This window comes from Scyliorhinus torazame, chromosome 21, assembly GCF_047496885.1.
Source record: "Scyliorhinus torazame isolate Kashiwa2021f chromosome 21, sScyTor2.1, whole genome shotgun sequence".
Lineage (NCBI taxonomy): Eukaryota > Metazoa > Chordata > Chondrichthyes > Carcharhiniformes > Scyliorhinidae > Scyliorhinus > Scyliorhinus torazame.
In genome coordinates this window covers 17,153,535-17,174,366 of record NC_092727.1, presented here as the reverse complement: position 1 = coordinate 17,174,366, position 20,832 = coordinate 17,153,535, and the positions used below count along the sequence as shown (strand labels likewise).

General features: G+C 47.4%; 1 protein-coding gene across 2 annotated transcripts in view; it reads right to left on the bottom strand.

The window, feature by feature from the left end:
* The window catches only part of dixdc1b (DIX domain containing 1b), a 156,984-nt gene that overhangs the window by 134,997 nt on the left and 1,155 nt on the right, over window positions 1-20,832 (bottom strand). For both annotated transcript variants that reach the window (XM_072486582.1, XM_072486581.1), the window contains exon 2: window positions 18,480-18,576. In XM_072486582.1, coding sequence (XP_072342683.1) covers window positions 18,480-18,503 — 24 coding nt within the window. In that variant the 5' untranslated portion in view covers window positions 18,504-18,576. The remainder of the gene's footprint in view (window positions 1-18,479; window positions 18,577-20,832) is intronic.

Here is a 20,832-nt window from a genome sequence, read left to right as displayed (position 1 = left end):
GTGGGTTTATAAAGTGATAACTGGTTTCATAAATAAACATTGTTTTAATTTTAAAGTACTTTAGCTCTTTGTTGCACTACACCTGTAAAGTGCACCGTGTGCTCCCCATAACAGCACTCTATTGAAAGTTGTGGGTCAGGTGAACTCCATGATACACTTTGGGGTTCTGTAAACCCTGGCCTACAACAACATTCTGAATTCTCCCTCAGTGTACCAAAACAGAATTTAAAATAAAACCTAATTTCACCCATGTTGCAACTCTGGGTCAAGTGGAACTGGAATTGACCGTGAGGCTCTTTAGCACAGGGCTAAATCGCTGGCTTTGAAAGCAGGCCAAGGCAGGCCAGCAGCATGGTTCAATTCCCGTAACAGCCTCCCCGAACAGGCGCCGGAATGTGGCGACTAGGGGCTTTTCACAGTAACTTCATTTGAAGCCTATTTGTGATGATAAGCGATTTTCATTTCATTTTTCATTAGCCCAGGGTGACGTAACACTCTGTAACAAAGGAATGCTCCTTAATCCAATCATCCTTCTAATCAAAACAGAACTACAATTTTGTCCGCTAATCAAGTGTTCAAAGTAGCATCATGTGCGTGACAAAAAATTAAATCCAGCATTCTATTATGAACGTTACATTTGCATTTCGTAAAGAGGGCATCAAAATAGATGACAGGTTTCTTTGTTACTACATTTACTGTATAACAATGGTAGGCACATATTGTTTATGTAGAATTTGCATAATGTTCAGATACAGTTTCACTGAAACCAAAGCTTGGGAAGAGAAACTTGCTAAAGTGAAATTGTTTTGTTATTCTAAAACAAGCATGTTTGGTACAAGATGCAGATTATTCCCTGCTACTTCTCCAGTCAAGAGGAACAGTGGCTTGAAAGTGGGGAGAAGTCTAATAAGACAAGGAAATGGAGGCAGTAGTAGCACAAATGTTGCATTTACAAACAACTACATATAGCACAGATAAAGGCATGCTGCCTTTCGCCAGCATGCCAACCAGCATGCTGGTGTTTAAGCTTCACTTGAGCCTTCACATTCTTCCTCAACTAACTCCCATCAGCAAAAACTTTTATTCCTTTTTCCCTTACATGCTTATCTAGTTTCTCCTTCAATTCGTAAATACTACTGGCCTGAACATGTGGTAGCAAGTTCTCCCCACACTCTGAGAATAGCAGTTTTTAAAAAATTCTCTATTTGATTTACCGGTGATTACCGTGTATTGATGGCCCTTAGTTCTGTAATCTCCCTCCTTCAGTTGTCCTTTTCTCTACCGGAAGCACAGATTCAGGTTGGGCAATGCATTGGTCCATAAGCACAAGCTGTTCGACAGCTGAATTGGCATTCTTAATGCAGGAGCTTAGATTGTGATGTTGAGCCTTACAGCTGAAACTGACCAGTTCTTTACCCAATGTCTACAAAAGCGCATTTGCCAGCAAGAAACACCACATAACAATCAAAACCAAGCAGCTTATTTGTGCCTGTGGACCAACGCACTGAAGCCACTAAAGGTACCTGTATTGTCATCCTGGCTGGCTGAGATGAACAAATTCACTTTTCTGGAGCCATATTGGGTTTTATGGCTCAATTTCAATCTGTGCACAGTGTTTGCCAAGGGAGATCTTGCTGGAGGATTTCATTCATCGTGGAAAATAAACTCCAAGCCTCGTTAAATAAAAGAAAAGCTGAGGGTGCGACTGTTTAATTAAAAAAAATATATGTTTTTCCAATTAAGAGGCAATTTAGCATGGCAAATTCACCTACCCTGCACATCTTTGGGTTGTGGGGGTGAGACCAACGCAGACACGGGGAGAGTGTGCAAACTCCACATGGACAGTGACCCAGGGCCAGGATCAAACCCGGGTCCTCAGCACAGTGAGGCAGCAGTGCTAATCACTGCACCACTGTGCTGCCCTAGCTATGTTTAATTTTTAATTGGGAACCATACCCTAACTCAGGTAACACTTAACAATTTTGATTCATTCACCCAATCCTAAATCATCCCTAACATCACATCACTTTATGAATAGAAGTCAGTATGTCACAACCTTTAAAAGATATTCACATCAGAAAATGGCCACACTTTGACAATGCTTGTCCTTAGATTCTGAAAATCATTGCTCTACGTTACGATCTTGGTGGAGTCCAGTAACACTTTTTTAAAAATATATTTATTAAAGTTTTTTAACACAATTTTTCTCCCTTACAAACAATAACCCCCCAACCCCCCTCGTAACAAAAAAAAACGAGAAATCGCGCAGAGCAAAATATATACATGGCAAAATGATATATTTACACAGCTTTGTACACTGGCCCTCACCCGTACGTGCCAGTTTCCCCAACCCTTCATGTTATCTCTTGCTCATCCACCCTCCCAGGCAGTCCCCCCTTTCCCCTCCCCTCCCCCCCCCCCCCCCCTCCCAGGACGTCCCCTCCACCCCACCCCCCCAAGGTTGCTGCTGCTGACCGACCTTCCTCTAACGCTCCGCGAGATAGTCGAGGAACGGTTGCCACCGCCTGTAGAACCCCTGCGCAGACCCTCTCAAGGCGAACTTAATCCTCTCCAACTTTATGAACCCAGCCATATCATTTATCCAGGCCTCCAGGCTGGGGGGCTTCGCCTCCTTCCACATGAGCAAGATCCTTCACCGGGCTACTAGGGACGCAAAGGCCAGAATGCCGGCCTCTTTCGCCTCCTGCACTCCCGGCTCGTCCACTACTCCAAATATTGCTAGCCCCCAGCTTGGCTTGACCCGGACTTTCACCACCTGAGATATTGCTCCCGCCACTCCTCTCCAGAACCCCTCCAGTGCCGGGCATGACCAAAACATATGGACATGGTTCGCCGGGCTCCCTGAGCACCTTCCACATCTGTCCTCTACCCCAAAGAACCTACTCAACCTCGCCTCCGTCAAGTGCGCTCTGTGGACCACCTTAAATTGTATCAGGCTGAGCCTGGCACATGAGGAGGAGGAATTAACCCTACCTAGGGCATCAGCCCACAGACCTTCCTCGATCTCCTCCCCCAGCTCCTCCTCCCATTTACCCTTCAACTCTTCTACCAGCGCTTCCCCCTCTTCTTTCAACTCCTGGTGTATTTCCGACACCTTGCCCTCCCCGACTCATACACCCGAGATCACCCTATCTTGAACTTCTTGTGCCGGGAGCAACGGGAATTCCCTCCCCTGTCGCCTCACAAAAGCCCTCACCTGCATATATCTAAAGGCATTTCCCGGGGGTAACTCGAACTTCTCCTCCAGTGCCCCGAGGCTCGCAAACGTCCCGTCGATGAACAGGTCCCCCAGTCTTCCAATCCCCGCCCGATGCCAGCTCTAGAACCCCCCGTCCATCTTCCCCGGGACAAACCGGTGGTTACCCCTGATCGGGGACCACACCGATGCTCCCATTGCACCCCGGTGCCGTCTCCACTGGCCCCAGATCCTTAGCCGCCAGATCCGCCGCCACCGGGCTCGTGGTATAGTTTGTCGGCGAGAGCGGCAGCGGTGCCGTCACCAATGCCCCCAGGCTCGTTCCTTTACAGGACGCCATCTCCATCCACTTCCATGCCGCCCCCTCTCCCTCCATAACCCACTTGCGGATCATCGCCACATTTGCTGCCCTGTAGTAGCACCCCAGATTTGGCAGCGCCAACCCTCCTCGGTCCCTACTGCGTTCCAGGAACCCTCTCCTTGCTCTCGGGGTCTTATTCGCCCACACAAACCCCATAATACTCCTGCCTACTCTCTTAAAAAAGGCCTTAGTGATCACGATGGGAAGGCACTGGAACACAAACAGAAACCTCGGAGGGACCACCATTTTGACCGACTGCACTCTACCCGCCAGCGAGAGCGGTAACATGTCCCATCTTATGAAATCCTCCTCCATTTGCTCCACCAACCTCGTCAGATTCAGTTTATGTAGGGTCCCCCAACTCCTGGCTATCTGGATCCCCAGATACCGAAAGCTCCCCTCCGCCCTCCTCAGCGGTAGGTCCCCTATCCCTCTTTCTTGGTCCCCCGCCTGTAATACAAAGAGCTCACTCTTCCCTACATTGAGCTTATAGCCCGAAAACTTCCCAAACTCCCTTAGAGTCTGCATGACCTCCACCAACCCCTCCATTGGATCCGCCACGTACAGCAACAGGTCATCCGCATATAGCGACACCCGATGCTCTTCTCCCCCTCGGACCACCCCCCTCCATTTATTAGACTCCCTCAATGACATGGCCAATGGTTCGATCGCCAATGCGAACAACAGGGGGGACAGGGGTCACCCCTGCCTCGTCCCTCGGTACAGTCGAAAGTACTCCGACCTCCGCCGGTTCGTCACTACACTCGCCATCGGGGCTCTGTAAAGGAGCTTAACCCAATTGATAAACCCTACCCCGAACCTAAACCTACGCAGCACCTCCCAGAGGTACTCCCACTCTACTCGGTCAAAGGACTTCTCCGCGTCCATAGCTGCCACTATCTCCGCCTCTCCCTCCTCCGATGGCATCATTATCACGTTTAAGAGCCGCCGCCGCACATTGGTGTTTAGTTGCCTGCCCTTTACAAATCCCGTCTGGTCCTCGTGGATTACCCCCGGGTCACAGTCCTCGATCCTCGTGGCCAGCACTTTTGCCAGCAACGTTGCATCCACATTGAGGAGCGAGATCGGCCTGTACGATCCACATTGCAGTGGGTCCTTGTCCCGCTTTAGGATCAAAGAAATTGTCGCTTCCGACATTGTCGGGGGCAGGGTCCCCTCCTCTCTTGCCTCATTAAAGGTCCTCACCAGTAGCGGGGCCAACAGGTCTGCGTACTTCCTGTAGAACTCCACCGGGAATCCGTCCAGTCCCGGGGCCTTCCCCGCCTGCATGTTCCCCAAACCCTTGCTCAGCTCCTCCAACCCAATTGGTGCCCCCAAACCAGCCACCTCTTGCTCCTCCACCCTCGGGAATCTCAGCTGATCTAGGAATCGTCTCATCCCCTGTTCCCCCGCTGGGGGCTGGGATCTGTGCAGCTCTTCATAAAAGGCCTTGAATACCTCGTTTATTTTCGTCGCACTCCGAACCGTGGCTCCCCTTCCATCTTTGACTCCCCCTATTTCCCTCGCTGCCATCCTCTTACGGAGCTGGTGTGCCACCATCCGACTAGCCTTTTCCCCATACTCGTAGGTCGCCCCCTGCGCTTTCCTCCACTGTGCCTCCGCCTTCCCTGTGGTCAACAGGTCAAACTCCGTCTGGAGCCGTCGTCTTTCCCCAAGTAATCTTTCCTCCGGGGCCTCTGCGTATCTCCTGTCCACTCTCAAAATCTCCCCCACTAACCTCTCCCTTTCCATACCCTCTGTCTTCTCCCTATGAGCCCTAATGGAAATTAGCTCTCCCCTGATCACCGCCTTCAACGCCTCCCATACCACCCCCACCCGCACCCGTTGTCGTTGGCCTCCAAGTACCTTTCGATACACCCCTTCACCTTCCCACACACCACCTCATCCGCCAGCAGTCCCACATCCAGCCGCCACAACGGGCGTTGGTCCCTCTCCTCTCCCAGCTCCAGTTCCACCCAGTGTGGGGCATGGTCCGAAACGGCTATAGCCGAATACTCCGTCCCCTCCACCCTCGGGATGAGCGCCCTACCCAGAACAAAGAAATCTATCCGGGAGGAGGCTTTGTGTACATGGGAGAAGAAAGAAAATTCCCTGGCCTGCGGCCTTGCAAACCGCCATGGGTCCACTCCCCCCATCTGATCCATAAACCCCCTAAGCACCTTGGCCGCCGCCGGCCTCTTTCCAGTCCTTGATTTGGAGCGGTCCAGTGCTGGATCCAACACTGTATTGAAGTCCCCTCCCATTATTAGGCCTCCTATCTCCAGGTCCGGAATGCGCCCCAACACGCGCTTCATGAATCCTGCATCATCCCAGTTCGGGGCGTATACGTTTACCAACACCACCCACGTCCCTTGCAGCCTACCGCTCACCATTACATATCGCCCTCCGTTGTCCACTACAATAGTCTTGGCCTCAAATGACACCCGCTTTCCCACCAATATTGCCACCCCTCTATTCTTCGCGTCCAGTCCCGAGTGGAATACCTGTCCTACCCATCCCTTTCTTAACCTGACCTGGTCCGCCACCTTCAGATGTGTCTCTTGGAGCATGGCCACGTCCGCCTTCAGTCCCTTTAAGTGCGCGAACACTCACCCCTCTTCACCGGCCCATTCAGGCCCCTCACATTCCACGTTATCAACTGGATTGGAGGGGCTCTCACCACCACCACCACCCCCCCCCACCCCCCACGCCCCGCCGACTAGCCATCTCCTTTTCTGGGCCAGTCCCGTGTCCACGCCTCCCTCACCCTCCAGTCCCCTAGAGGGGGGATCCCCGTCCCGACCACCTCTTCTGTGTCCCATTCCCTTTCGGCCAGTGCAGCAGCAACCCTTTTCCCCCCCTCCCCCCCCCCTTCCCCTCCCCCCCCCCTCCAAACCACTCCCCTCCCCCCTCCCCTCCCCGCTAGAACCCTGTCTAGCTTTTTTGCTCCCCCATGTCACTCCCGTAAGTCAGCTGACGCCTGCTGACCCCGGCTTCCTCCGCCGTCCCATTGACCTCCCCGCGTGGGAGTCTCCCAATCCATATGCATTCCTTCGTTCCCCATCCCGCCTTTCTTCCCGCGCGCGGGAAAAAAACCCGTGGTTTCCAAAGCCCGCTCCGCCCCCTCTAGCGCAGCTCCTGTCGCGGCCTTGTCTCTCTCCCCCAGCCTATGTAACATTTCCTGCGCGGAATTGACCCCCTATATACAACAACCATCACACATCAAACCCCAAAACATGCCCCCCCACCCTCACAAACCCTCAGTTAGAGTCCAACTTTTTGGCTTGTACAAAGGTCCACGCCTCTTCAGGCGTTTCGAAGTAATAGTGTTGGCCCTTGTATGTGACCCACAGTCGCGCTGGCTGCAGCATTCCGAATTTCACTTCTTTCCGGTACAACGCCGCTTTGGCCCGGTTGAAACCCGCTCTCCGCTTTGCAACCTCCGTGCTCCAGTCCGGGTATATTCGGATCGCTGTATTGTCCCACTTACTGCTCCCGCTCCTTCTTGGCCCATCTCAGGACCCACTCTCTGTCCGTGAACCGGTGGAACCTCACCACCATCGCCCTTGGTGGCTCATTTGCCTGGGGCTTCTTTGCCAGCACCCGATGTGCCCCGTCCAACTCCAGCGGCCTCGAACCGGCCTTCGTGCCCATCATCGTCTCGAGCATCGTGCTCGCGTATGCCCCGGCATCAGCCCCCTCCACTCCCTCAGGGAGACCCAGGATTTGCAGATTCTTTCTCCTCGACCTGTTCTCCAGGTCTTCGAGTCTTCCCGCCCACCTCTTGTGTAGCGCCTCGTTCTGCTCCACTCTCACCGCCAGGCCCACAAGCTCGTCCTCGTTCTGACTGACTCCTTTCTGTACCTCCTGGATCTTAGCTTCGTGGGCCTTCTGCGTGATCCCAAGTCCTTCAATTGCCGAAAGCATAGGCGCCAACATCTCTTTGCGCATCTCCTCGAAGCAGCGCTTGATGAACTCCTGCAGCTCCCCTTTGTCCCTGGCCGCCGCCATTTTGTTTTCTTTCCCTCGCTTCTCCCGTTGCTCCAGTGCTGCTCTTTTGGCCGTTACACTTCTGGTCCGTTTCATAGAAGTTGGCAGTGTTTGCTTCACCAGTCTGCCCCAAAAAGTCTATGGAAACTCCTGAAAAAGGTCTGAGAGTCGGTTCCAGGCGGGAGCTGCCGAATGCGCGACCTACTCCTCCATGGCCGCCACCAGAAGCCTCGTCCCCGCCTCTTCAATCGCCTTGGTAGATCCTTTCACAGTTGTTCCCTCTGCTGCTAGAATTCACCTTTGATAGAGCCAAGTCAGATTGCAGCTTTAAGCTTGCCCTTCCCCCACCTGCATGCTGGAAGAGGCCTCTGTCTATTGCTGCAGATCAAGCCAAATACTTCACTGTTTCTGCCGGGTCTGGCAGCCAAAAGACACAACATTCCTGGGGGACACCGTCAGGGGAATGCTGCAGTCTTCTTCCCACACCGGGAAATGTCAAACAAATGCCGTGGGGGCCCTGTAACAGAGCCCAAAAGTCCGTTCCAAGCGGAAGCTGCCGAATATGCGACCTAGCTCTGCATAGCCGCGCCCGGAAACGAGTCCAGTAACTCTTAAAAATAAATTTGAACTCCATTGTTAAGTGAAATAATTGCACCACAAGATTTCAAATTTTAAACAAAACCTTTTACTGTGCAAGCATTAAGAAAATTAAATACTAACGACACAATGGGGGGCGATTCTCCAATATGGAGCCCAAGTGTTCGCGCCGTCGTGAACGCTGTCGCGTTTCACGATGGCGCGAACTGGGCCCTGGTACGACCGATTCTGGCCCCCACAGGCGGCCAGCACGCCGCTGGAGCGGTTCACGCCGCTCCAGCCTCCTTTCGCCGCGCCAACCTGCGCATGCGCGGGGGGCTTCTTTAGCGCGCCGGCCTCGACTCAACATGGCAACGGTGTTCAGGGGCCGGTGCGCCAGAAAGTAGGCCCCGGGGGGGAGAAAGAGGCCGGCCCGCCGATCGGTGGGCCCCGATTGCGGGCCAGACTCCATAGGAGGGCCTCCCGCCCGGGTGAAGGAGACCCCCTCTCCCCTCCACAGGCCGCCCCCCCCAATCTTTCCCGCATAGTTCCCGCTGGCAGCGACCAGGGGTGAACGGCACCAGCGGGACTCTGTCGTATCGGCACGGCCGCTCGACCCATCCGGGCCGGAGTATCGGCGAGCCCCCGGCCGGCACTGCACCAAACGCGCCAGCGCAAATGGCGCCGATTCTCCGCACCTCGGAGAATCGCATCCCGGCGTCGGGGCGCGGTTGCGGCGATTCTCCAGCCCGGCGCGGGGCTCGGAGAATCACCCTCAATATTTTGCAAACACTTAAAACTTAAATCTGAAAATCTCAATCAGACACTCCTTGATCCACTTTCATTTCCAACCAAGAGTTCCTCTATACTTTACAGGTCATGTGGGTTCCTTCATTTCTGATGGGACCAAACCACACTCCCAGGAATTCACTTTGAATCTCCTCAGTGTTCCCACTGTTCTATGAGGTATGAGATTTCTTGGACTCCTTCAGTTAGCACCTGGCTGGGCAAAACCTCCAATTCTCCTCCAACACCTCCTGAATGTGTACTCACCAGCTCAAGCATGGATCTCACTGCATTTTTATTTAATGACTCCAAATCAGAAAACATCATTGACTCCGCTACTTGTCCCAGTGGCTTCCAAGAACTAACTAAATCCTTCGGAGAGAAAACGCAGAGATAAACCCAAAAAGGGTACTCCCCTGCACAACCTATTTCCATAGCAACGTGGCACGCTTGTGATGTTCCAGACAGAAACTTAAATGAATTAGCTCTAACTCCAAAACCTTCCCTTTGTTCTGGGATACCATACGAATAACTTAAAACCCCTCACTGAGACAGCTGTAGACACTCTGTCTCCATCACGAAACCCAATCATGAAGCCCAGAGAGGGGTCACCCATTGTTAGTGATTTTCCACTTCCAACGCTGAGCTTATTAAACAAACATGGATCACTCTTTGAACTGCAATTACTCTAGGGTTGTTCAGAGTTTCTCAAACCATGAGATTAATTTATTTTACATTTAAATGTTTCAATCCCCAAACTAAACACTATGGGGGGCGATTCTCCGAAATGGAGCCCAAGTGTTCGCGCCGTCGTGAATGCCGTCGCATTTCACGACGGCGCGAACCGGGCCCTGGCACGACCATTTCTGGCCCCCACAGGGGGCCAGCACGCGCTGGGGCGGTTCACGCCGCTCCAGCCTCCTTTCGCGGCGCCAAATGGGCACCGCGCCAACCCGCGCATGAGCAGTTGGGCCGTGCCAACCTACACATGCGCGGGGGAATTCTTTAGCGTGCCGACCCCGACCAACATGGCGTCGGCGTTCAGGGGCCGGCCACGCAATAAAATAGGCCCCATCGGAGCACCTCCCCGGTGAAGGAGCTCCACTCCCCTTCCCACAGGCCGCCCCCTGACTGTTCCCGCAGAGTTCCCACCGGCAGCGACCAGGGGTGAACGGCGCCGGCGGGACTCTGTCATATCGACGCGGCCGCTCGGCCCCGCCGATTCCAGCAACCTGCGCCGCATCAAAAGCGCTGGCGCAAATGGCGGCAATTCTCCGCACGTCGGAGAATCGCATGCCGGCGTCGGGGCGTCGTGCTGCGGTTGCGGCGATTCTCCGGCCCAGCACGGGGCTCGGAGAATCGCCCCCTATATTGCTAAAATATATGAATCAAGAAATTACATATTTCTAACATTCAACACTATAGATGCTAATGATCCGTACATCCACCAACGGTATATTTATCTTCTTTTTTGAAGGGATGTGGGTGTCACTGGCAAGGCCAGCATTTGTTGCCTATCCCTAATTTCCCTTGAACCAAATAGCTTGTTAGGTCATTGCAGAGGGCAGTTAAGGGTCAACCACATTGTGTGGGTTGCAAGTCATATGTAAGCCAGACCAGGTAAGATTGGCAGATTTCCTTACCTAGAGGACATTAATGAAGGGGGGGCTGCACTGTGACACAGTGGTTAGCACTGCTGCCTCACAGCTCCAGGGACCCGGGTTCAATTTTTGCTTCGGGTGACTGTGTGGAGTTTGCACTTTCTTCTCATGTCTGCGTGGGTTTCCTCTGGGTGCTCTGGTTTCCCCCACAGTCCAAAGATGTGCAGGTTCAGAGGATTGGCTATGCTAAATCACCCCAAGGTTAGGTGGGGTTACTGGATTACAGGGCTAGGGTGGAGGTGTGGGCTAAAGTAGGCTGCTCTGTCCGAGGAATAATGCAACCTCGATGGGCCGACTGGCCTCCTTCTGCACTGTAGGGATTCTATGATTACAAACACATACGTATTCAGGCGAATTTGTGAGGATTTTATGATCACTTTACATACTAGATCTATTAATTGAATTTAAATGCTATGATGAGATTTGGACCCACGTCCCCAGAGCATTAGCCTGGGCCTGTGGATTACTAGTCCAGTGACATTACCACTATGCCAACACATCCCCAAGTAAGCTTAACTTCAGAATTAATACTTGTAAAGAGGAAATAAAAGTAAGCTTGTAAAATGCAGAAATGATCTTTCATAGATAAACTGCGCTCATTATATGGTCACGTAATTACATTTGGGTTGTATTAAAGATATCTGTACATTTACCAACACATCTCAGTCATCTTATGTTTATCTTTATGCTTTAAAAGCTCCTGGTCAAAACAGGGATGGAAATTTTGTGCAAAATCCTCTTTCCTGTGGCATCAAAATGGGGACAATGACTATAGCAACTTTGCTTGCTAACACACCACTAACAAACAAATAGATGTCAGTACAAAGGAAATTCCACATTGTTTTCGAAGACACTTTTCATTTGCAGTTTAAGACCCAAGAATAATGAATTACTGATGAACGCCAGTACATAAGCACCATCGCCCTTTACTCCATTTAGAATTAAATGCCACATCGTCTGAACACAAATTCCCTTTAGCATAGTGACTGCATATGATTAAACTGTAGTTACAACAATGCATGGGAATACCCAGCACCGACAGCGCACACATTAATCAGCACAAAAAAGAACTTTAAATGTTATACAAAAAGGCCTAAAAATATACACCATGATCACAAAACATATCAGTAGAAAAAATGGCCACATTAAGTGTAGAAAAGCCAGCATGGAAATGAACCACAGCCAATTCTAAGACTATGTGTGCCTTAGTCCATACACAAATGTCAGCAACAATATCAATATTTGTAAAACATGAGCAAGGAGCAATTATGAGAACACAAAAGCTCTCCAACGTCTATGTTTTAACTTTTTCTGTGAAGACAACAAACCAGGTTTTATGACGGAGCTCCATTACAATTGCACATTCTTGGGACCCATATTTTGTTTAATGTAGCGCTAAGCCACGTGAAGGTGGTCCTAGGTTTCATTTCTGTCCCGTGCTGCAGTCTGTGCTAACAGTTTCTTTGCAGGACAAACTGCATCAAACCCACGCAAAAATCAAAACATTGTGGATGCTGGAAATCTGAAATAAAAACAGAAAACGCTGGAAATGCTCAGCAGATCAGGCAGCGTCTGTGAATAGAGAAACTGTGTTAATGTTTCGGTTCTGTGACCCTTCATCAGAATTAAACCTACCTTGACTGCGAAATCCACAATGTTAGGTTCAGTAAAACTGTCCCACTTCTATTGGCTGCTCTCACAGGATACCTCCATGACCTCTTTGTTATATACCAAGTGAAAATGTTAATGTTCCATAGGTGCTAACAATCGACGTGCATCACCGTTCGTAAAAAAGCAGGAAAGGTACTGGTGTGGCGGTAAATCCAGCCATGTCTCAAATACACCATGTTTCAATCAGTTCCGGGGTGGTGAGAAGGATTTACATAATGCTGGGGCCAATAGAGAGCACATAAATATTGCTTGAGCAGAGATCAAGTTTCAGTAGGTGCCATACCTTCAAACCAATTTTGACACAAAATGAAAGCACCTTTTTGTGTAAAATATGTTTAAAAATAGTCTTGCAGGGAATTCTGTGGGCTGTAAACTATTTGCAAACAATTGATCATGCGCTTTAGCTGGTAAACTGAAAGAAAACCTATTGTATGAAACTGCATCATTGTGCTTTATCAAGCTATATTCAAAATATAAGGAAGAATTATGTGATAATGGAAAGCTATATTATCAGCTCAGTCACAGTCTCTTTCGCAGTACATTATGCAGTTTGTACCAAAATATACCAAACACGAAACTATACCAAAGGATTTGGGCTTTTCAATATGGACTTTTAATACAAATTCTTAAGGAAAACTAAAGAAATTGACTTGAATTTCAAGTTGTAGGCAACATCATCTGGAAAACTAATGTCAATAAAACTAATTATCTTAAAAGTTTCTCAGTTGATTATTTCTCATTTCCTAAAGAGTAAAGGATGGCCATTAAAACACTGCAGTATACATTTGTAAATTTAAGGCTCGAAAATGGCAAGTAATTTTTAATATAGTTTACTATTATTCATTTCCATATCAAATATATGAAAGCTATTATTTACTCAGCAGGACCAGTTTATTCTGTCTAATCCACTGGACATTTTATTAAACAATAGTGCCTACTTTCACTTCAATAAACAACTCACAGCCGTCATTGTAACACCACAAAACAGTATCACAAACAGGCAAATGGAGTGATGCTATATCACTCCTTATTTTCCCTGGTTAGCTCAATTAGCTAGGCAGCTTGTGTGTAGTTCAGAATAACCTCAAATGCACAGGGTTCAATCCCTGTTCCGGCTGAGGTAGACTTGAAGTCTGCCTCCTTGTCCTGTCTGTAAAAAAAAATCACGGCATAAGCCAAGGTTCCGTGACCCTTGAATAACCAAGGATACTACCTGAAGAAGAAGACGGTCATTTTGTGAATTAATTATGAAGGAGTTGAGCCTTGGAGTGAATAAATTGGTAACTCTTCAACTCGGCCTTTTCTAGTTATTACAGTACTTCTTTGTTCATTACTGAAATGTGAAATGGTATCTTAACAAAATCACATGCTTGTCATATGCTACACAGTAAAATATTGCCTTAGTACAGATAACAAAACACACATTTTTAGGAACATGTGACATTATAAAACTCTAACTTAACTAACTTAAAACCAATTAAACTTAACTTTTCAAAACATTCAGCATCACCTTTTTAGAATAGATCAAGTTCAATGTAAAAGTGCTAAATCCTCTTAGAAAAATGTAAGACTTACAGTGGACAAAATGCAGAACGAATTTAAGTTGCACAGAAGCGTCTTTCTTTGTTAAAAGATCCAGCAAACCATTATGGCCAAAATAAAACGCTCAGTATCCAGCTCAAGCGGTGCAACAGGAGCAGTAATTGTTGAAAGTGGCCAGTGCACTATTTCCAGCCTCTTCTGGCCCACTCATCATGTTGGTACGGGTGCCAGCGCAAGTGTGCCATGCATGCACCAGAAGCTTGCAAGTGGGGAAATTGTGATATCAAATGATCTCTCAGGTTGATTGGATAAATTACCTGCTGATGTGGACAAGGCAGATCCAGTAAACACTCGCAGTTGAACATTCATTCAGCTGCACAAGAGACCCCCCCCCCCCCCTCCGCCTGTAATTGAATATTCATTCAGCATTTCCCCCCACCCCCCTCATCCCGTTACTCGCATTATCTGAAGGACCAGTCATCCAACTTGCAGGTGAGATGTTTTTGTCGTACTGCTGTTCTTGCAAAGTTTATAGAAGTACTGTGGTGTGTTCGTGAATTAAGTTTAGTGCCTTGTGAGATTTTGAAGGGAGTGTTGCTGAATCTTGACAGGGAGATCAGAAGAGTTTACTGCCCTGTCTACAGAAAGCCTGCTGAGTAATAGGATCTATTGGTAGTCCCTACCGGTCAACAGCAGAACAGGACATGGAGCACCAACTGCAGAGAGGGGAGGCAGTGCGCAAAAGAGGAAGGCTTGCCACAGAAGGTGCTAAACATTAAGTGTTTTCATGGAACACTTCGCCTACCTCCTTCTCAGCCAGGGGCACAGTTTGAGGCACCTAAGATTAAGAAAGAAAGTGGCATTGAACTCTGCCATCTTCTTTAACATATCTGGATGGCACTGCCAGTAGCCAAAAAGGTAAATGTCACCCTCGACATCTATGAATTCTTCCGGGCTGGGGCAGGCGACATAGCCAACATTTCCCAATTCACAAATCATCACTGCATCAGGGAGGTGGCAGAGGCCCAGTGTGCCAGGAGAGGAACTTCGTAATTTTCTCTTTTATCACAGAGAAGCAGAAAAAATGGGCATGTGGTGTTGCCAGGGTAGAGGGATTCCCAAATGCAGCAGGGAAGCAGGAACCACATGCATGCTGCTCTGCAAATCCCAAATGAGAGGTACAAGGAATGCAAGGGCTACCAGGCTAGCAACTTGCCGTGTGAGTGCAACCATGTCTGAACCATCATGTTGTTGAATGCCTGCTATCCTGGCAGCAGCCATGACTTCATGCTGAGGCAGTCAGCTGTTTCTGCTGTCTTGCTGTCTTTGGGCCACCACATTGAAGCAGAGACTGGTTGCTTGGAGGCAAGGGATGGCCTCTGTGCATATGATTCATAACTCCCTTCCATTACCTGACCATGTGAGAACACACCTCTTACAAGATCAATATTCACCATAATAGATGTCCAAGTTCATGGTGGTTTGCTGTGACCCTCACAACCTCACTAGCTCTTGCAACCAGGAATCTGGATGCCACTTTGATGGAGATAGAGGGGCACTTTTGTTCTGAATGGTGTCTGGAAGCAGTTACTGAGTTTCCGTTTCCTAGAAGACTTCAAACCATCAACACTGCTACATCAACAATTCCTTACCTTCTAATCCATCAACATCCCATCACAGCATCCTGTTGTCCAAAATGCTGAAATAAAGGCCAACAAAAACCTTTCCATAGCAGCTTTACCCACAAACACGTCCAATAAGATAAGACATACAAAAAACTGAATTATTCACCCTTGTGCTTCTCCTTAATGCATGTTTTGCAGTGTCTTTGCTTGGTCCTGCGCTCCATTGGAATGTTACCCCAATGGCTCCAGCATGTATGGTAGAAAGCTGCTGACCTTCAGAGGAGGAGACTATGAAAGGCTTTGCGAACTGAAGGCCTAGCTTCAGACAACAACACCTCCTCATGGGTGGTGGCAGTCTACAATGGCTGGCTGGCTGAGAGGCAGAAGCAAGTGTAGTGGCTGGAGCATAAATGCTGTCAACATGAGGGAGCTCTCAGCTCCCTGGCACTCTCCCCGTCCTGTGCCACAGCAACTCTAGAGAACCAGTCTGCCTCTTGGAACAATGTGATCTGTAGTCATTGCAAAGAGCAAACACGATCTCATGACCTCAATCTGAGCTTTCATGCAGCTCTGAGTCATTGCGTGGCATCTTTCTCTGTACTGCAACAGAAGTTGAGACAACGGTCACGAGATTCTCCATCACACCTGGGTCTGCAAGGGCTATCATGGCATCACCACCTCCACATTGGGATGTATAAACGCCATGTTCTAAATGCTGTCCAATGTCACGTTGAAGCTGGGCACCTCTAATAGTTTTGGGAATAGAGGGATACGAACCCAGGAAGTGTAGAAGATTGTAGTTTAGTCGGGCAGCATGGTCGGCACAGGCTTGGAGGGCCGAAGGGCCTGTTCCTGTGCTGTACATTTCTTTGTTCTTTGTTCTATGCTCCACGAGAGTAACAGGCTGTCTGCCAGGCCCGTCAATGCACCAAGGATCTTGGTGCGCATGCTCACTAGTTTTCTCCAATCCACCCTCCAATTTAACACAGCAGGTCCAACGCCTATCTGGTTCAAAGAAGCCTGCGTGTCTGACACCCATCCATCACCATAAACTTTCATGCTCTCCACCACCTGCGTGTACAATGCAATGCTGCAACTCACCAAGACTCTTTCAGCAGCACCATCCAAACCTGTGACCGTTAACATATAGACGGACAAGAGCAGCGCGCGCATGGGAAGACCAGGAGCTGCAAGCTCCCCTCCAAGTCAGACATAATCCTGATTTGTTACTATATCACCATCCCTTTACTGTCACTGGGACAAAATCCTGAAACTCCCTCCCTGACAGCACTTTGGCTATACCTACAAGAAATGGAATGCAACAATTCAAGGTAGCTCACCACAACCTCCTCAAGGGCAATCAGGGACGAGCAACAAATGCTGGCATTTCCAGCAATTCTCACATCTCAGGAACAAGGTTTTAAAAATTGGAGTCTCAGACTGCCAGATTAAATTGCTACATCCTTTAATGAAAAAGGATGGGGAAGTGGAGGGCAGTAATTCATGCAATAATAACAACAAACAACACCAATTGTTGAGGGTGGGGGTGAAGGAGACATAATTTCTTCCTTTTACTTCCCACTGGGGAACTTTCTCAAGAAAATCTAAATTTCTAAGCATTTTGAAAACCATATATGAAATGGGCTAGTAAACTGTGAATTAAAAGTAAATTATTTCCTTCCTAGCCAAGGACAGACAAACTACGTTATTTGTATGACTATTTCCCTTCCTGTTGACACATGCACAAATGCACTGAGCTGTTAAGCATCTCAACCACAAACCTCCACAACTTGGTACCATGGAAACAAATTTCTGACTTCCTGAAATAGATCAATACTGGTGAGTTTGCAAATGAACAGCTACAGCCAAATCTAAAATGTCCATAATTATTAATAGTTGGAATATTTTTTAAAAATCTATATTGCATATTGTCAGATTGAATGAATTATTTTTGTGTCTAACTCAAGGGCTGTAAAATCTGATACACAAGTCACACCATCACGCATGTTTCATATACGTGCACACTGCTGAGGCTAATAACTTTCATCACTGTTGAGGCACAAACGCAATATATAATTTATGAAATACTGGGCTGGATCATTTGATCGCGCCCAACTCAAGATCGTCACGGACGGGACACGGACCATGTAAAGGTCCACTGACCTTGGGCGGCAACTTCCGGTCGCCAGGCAGGCGAGGCCGAAGAATCCCACCCACTATGCCACTTCAAATCATAGAATCCCTACAGTACATTTATTCTGGTTTGGCCAAATATAGCCAATTATCACTCTTGTAACAACTCAAGCTAAGAACAGTCAAAATTGGAAAACCAAAGTGAGACTAATCTGTCATATTTTTGAGCTGATAATCTGAGTGTTGGCTCCTCCTTATGTCTGGGGAACAAAAATGGGGGAAGAGGTAATTCAGAGAAAGTTTTTGTTAAACAATATAAAAATGATAGTCTCAGTCTCCACACATGTCGGTTTAATCGAATAACATGATTAAAAATGTTCCACATTACTGAATTGCTCACCATTATTGGTAATGTTAGATAATGAGGAATTTTCTTCAACATACTTTAAGGTATTTAAGATCAGACATTGTTCATGTAAACTAGGTTTGCACAAGGTCTAAAGGGATCAACTTTCATGTTGATCTTTGAAAGTGAAAGCGTGGAAAATTGGAAGCATTATAAAGATTGCATTCTTTAAAATCAAACTAAAAGTAGAATTTAAGTGAATCCCAAAAGTTAACTCATTAAGGATTACAGTACATGAAAGATTTTTGAAATTTGCAAGAGACAATGGATGGATAAAAATGGCCAATACATACTGCCACTCACTGCAGGCCTCTCCAGAGCTGAGGTAAGACTACCCCAAGGAATTGCCTGACACTGTAGCAGCCTGCTATTCAGGCAGATTGTCTGATTTTAGGTTCCTGTCACAAAGGGACAAACTTTAACACTGGAAAGCTGAATACAAATATTACACTTATCTTTGTTAATGCATACTTGAATAAAAGTACCTTGATATAATGCTTTGATTACTTACAGAGAATTTTTCAGGCGTGCACATTATTCAAGAATTCACACTAATGCAAGTCAGATCTGCAGCAGTTTGGAACGACCTGAACAAATTACTTTCAACACTGAAGAGCAACACAGAGAAAGGCATTTAGAAGACTCAAATTTCAGAGTTAATAAATTGTACATTTTTAGAACTTACACCCAACTTTCTTTCCCAAACAAGCTGACATTGTAAACGGACCCCTTTTCCAAAGGTAGATAATCCAGTCCCATCTCTTTACAATCTGCAATCATCATGAAAACAAATCCTTCCTTGACCCTATGTCCTTGTAGACTATCACCTCATCTCCAACCGCCCTTTCTTCTCCAAAGTCCTTGAACCGTCCTAATCAAAGACAGAAAAGCTATCATTGTGACAACGAAACACCACCTCCTTGGTCAAACTGAACCAGACTGTTTGCAATCTCAGTATTCTATTTGATCCAGAGCTGAGCTGAGCTACTGGCCCCATATCCTCCCCACCACAATAATGCCTCTCACTTCCTATTGCCTGATTCTGCCTGTGCCACAATTCATCTTCCACTGAAATTCTTATCTATACTTTTGTTAGCTCCAGACTCAACTATTCCAATGCTCTCATTGCCAGAATCTCATCTTCCTATCTCCATAAACTTGTGCTTTTCAAAAACTCTGCAACCTGCATCTAAGCTCACGCAAGTACCATTCATCCATCACCACAGTGCTCATTGACCTACATTGCCTCCCATTCTATCAACGCCTTAATGATAAAACTCTCATCCCCATATTCAAATGATTCCTCCCTATCCCAGGAAGCACCTCCAACACTACAACCCTCCAATAACTGCATTGTTTACCCCCATTCCCTTCACTCCACCTGTGGTGGCCACACCTGTAGCCATCAAGGGCCTAGGCACTGGAATTCACTCCTCCTCCCGCTCTCTCTTAATGGATTTAAAAAAAAAATAATTTAGAGTACCCAATTATTTTTTTCCAATTAAGGGGCACCCAACTTGCACATCTTTGGGTTGGGGGTGAAACCCACGCAGACACGGGGAGGATGTGCAAACTCCACAGTGACCCGGGGTCAGGATCGAACCGGGGTCCTCAGTGGCTTAGGCAACAGTGCTAGCCACTGCGCCACCTTGCCGCTCTCCCTTAATGGATAATCCATAAAATCTGCCTCCTTGACCAAGCTTTTTATCGGCCATTCAAATAATTTTATTTGGCTCTATGTCATTTCTTTGTCTGATCGCACGTCCTTGCTCTGCTGGAGGACATTTAACATTGTTAAAGGCATCAAATAAATGCACGTTCCTATTGTTCTATGCAGCTGAAAGTTTTTTTTTAAAGTCACTTAGAAGTTACAACAATTAACTCATATATTGAACCAGAGTTTTATTGTATGATTGTGTTGGGTGACAGTATTAAAGGAAATTTTTTAAGCATTATTTTTTACTGCTGGCTGTGGTCACTTGTTCAAAGCACATCTACCAAACAGAGCAATGCACCAGTTTACCTTTTGACATGTGATTCCATTCTGAGGGAAATCAGATTTATTATAATAAATAGGCAAAATTGGCATTTCCTGATGTTAAAAAAATTCCTGCATTCTTATGAAACAGTTAGACATTACAAGGCTATGTATTGAAATAGGAGGAAGTCAGTTCACCAGTCATAAAAACTGCCAACACTCAACGTGAACTGCCATTTGAGTGAGACATTTATCAGGTTACCATCAACTTGTGAAACTGCATATCAGCAATAAGCTGCCTTCACAACTGAAGGGGCAAAAATTGGAGAAGAATTTTAAAATTAAGACTAAAGATTACCTTACTGACTTTGTGCAACTAAATCATATAGAGCATATTCAATGCTCAGACTGCACTAGCTTGATTAATCCCTGCCAGGGCATCAGTGAACCATATTGCAGATAGGGGCAAAAAACAATCAGGTTTCTTGCATTAGGATTCAAGGATTATTTGCTGGAAAGCGCATATCGGGTAAAAACAACCTTTGCAAGCACAAGGGTTAAATCACCCGCTGGCAAGCACTCGCTGTCCAAGGCATGATCTCACCCCAACAACGACCACTTCAACTGACAGCCTCAACAAAACTTCAACCCAATCTTCGAAGGAAGAGGGTGATTAATCCCCAAAGATGTGCTTGTGAGGTGAATTGGACATTCTGAATTCTCCCTCAGTTTACCCGAACAAGTGCCTTAGTGTGGCGACTGGGAGATTTTCACATTAACTTCACTGCAGGGTTAATGTAAGCCTACTTGTGACACTGATAACAATTATTATTATTAGTTGTAAAGATTGGAAAATGCCCTTCATTCGATCAATGCCATTCAAATT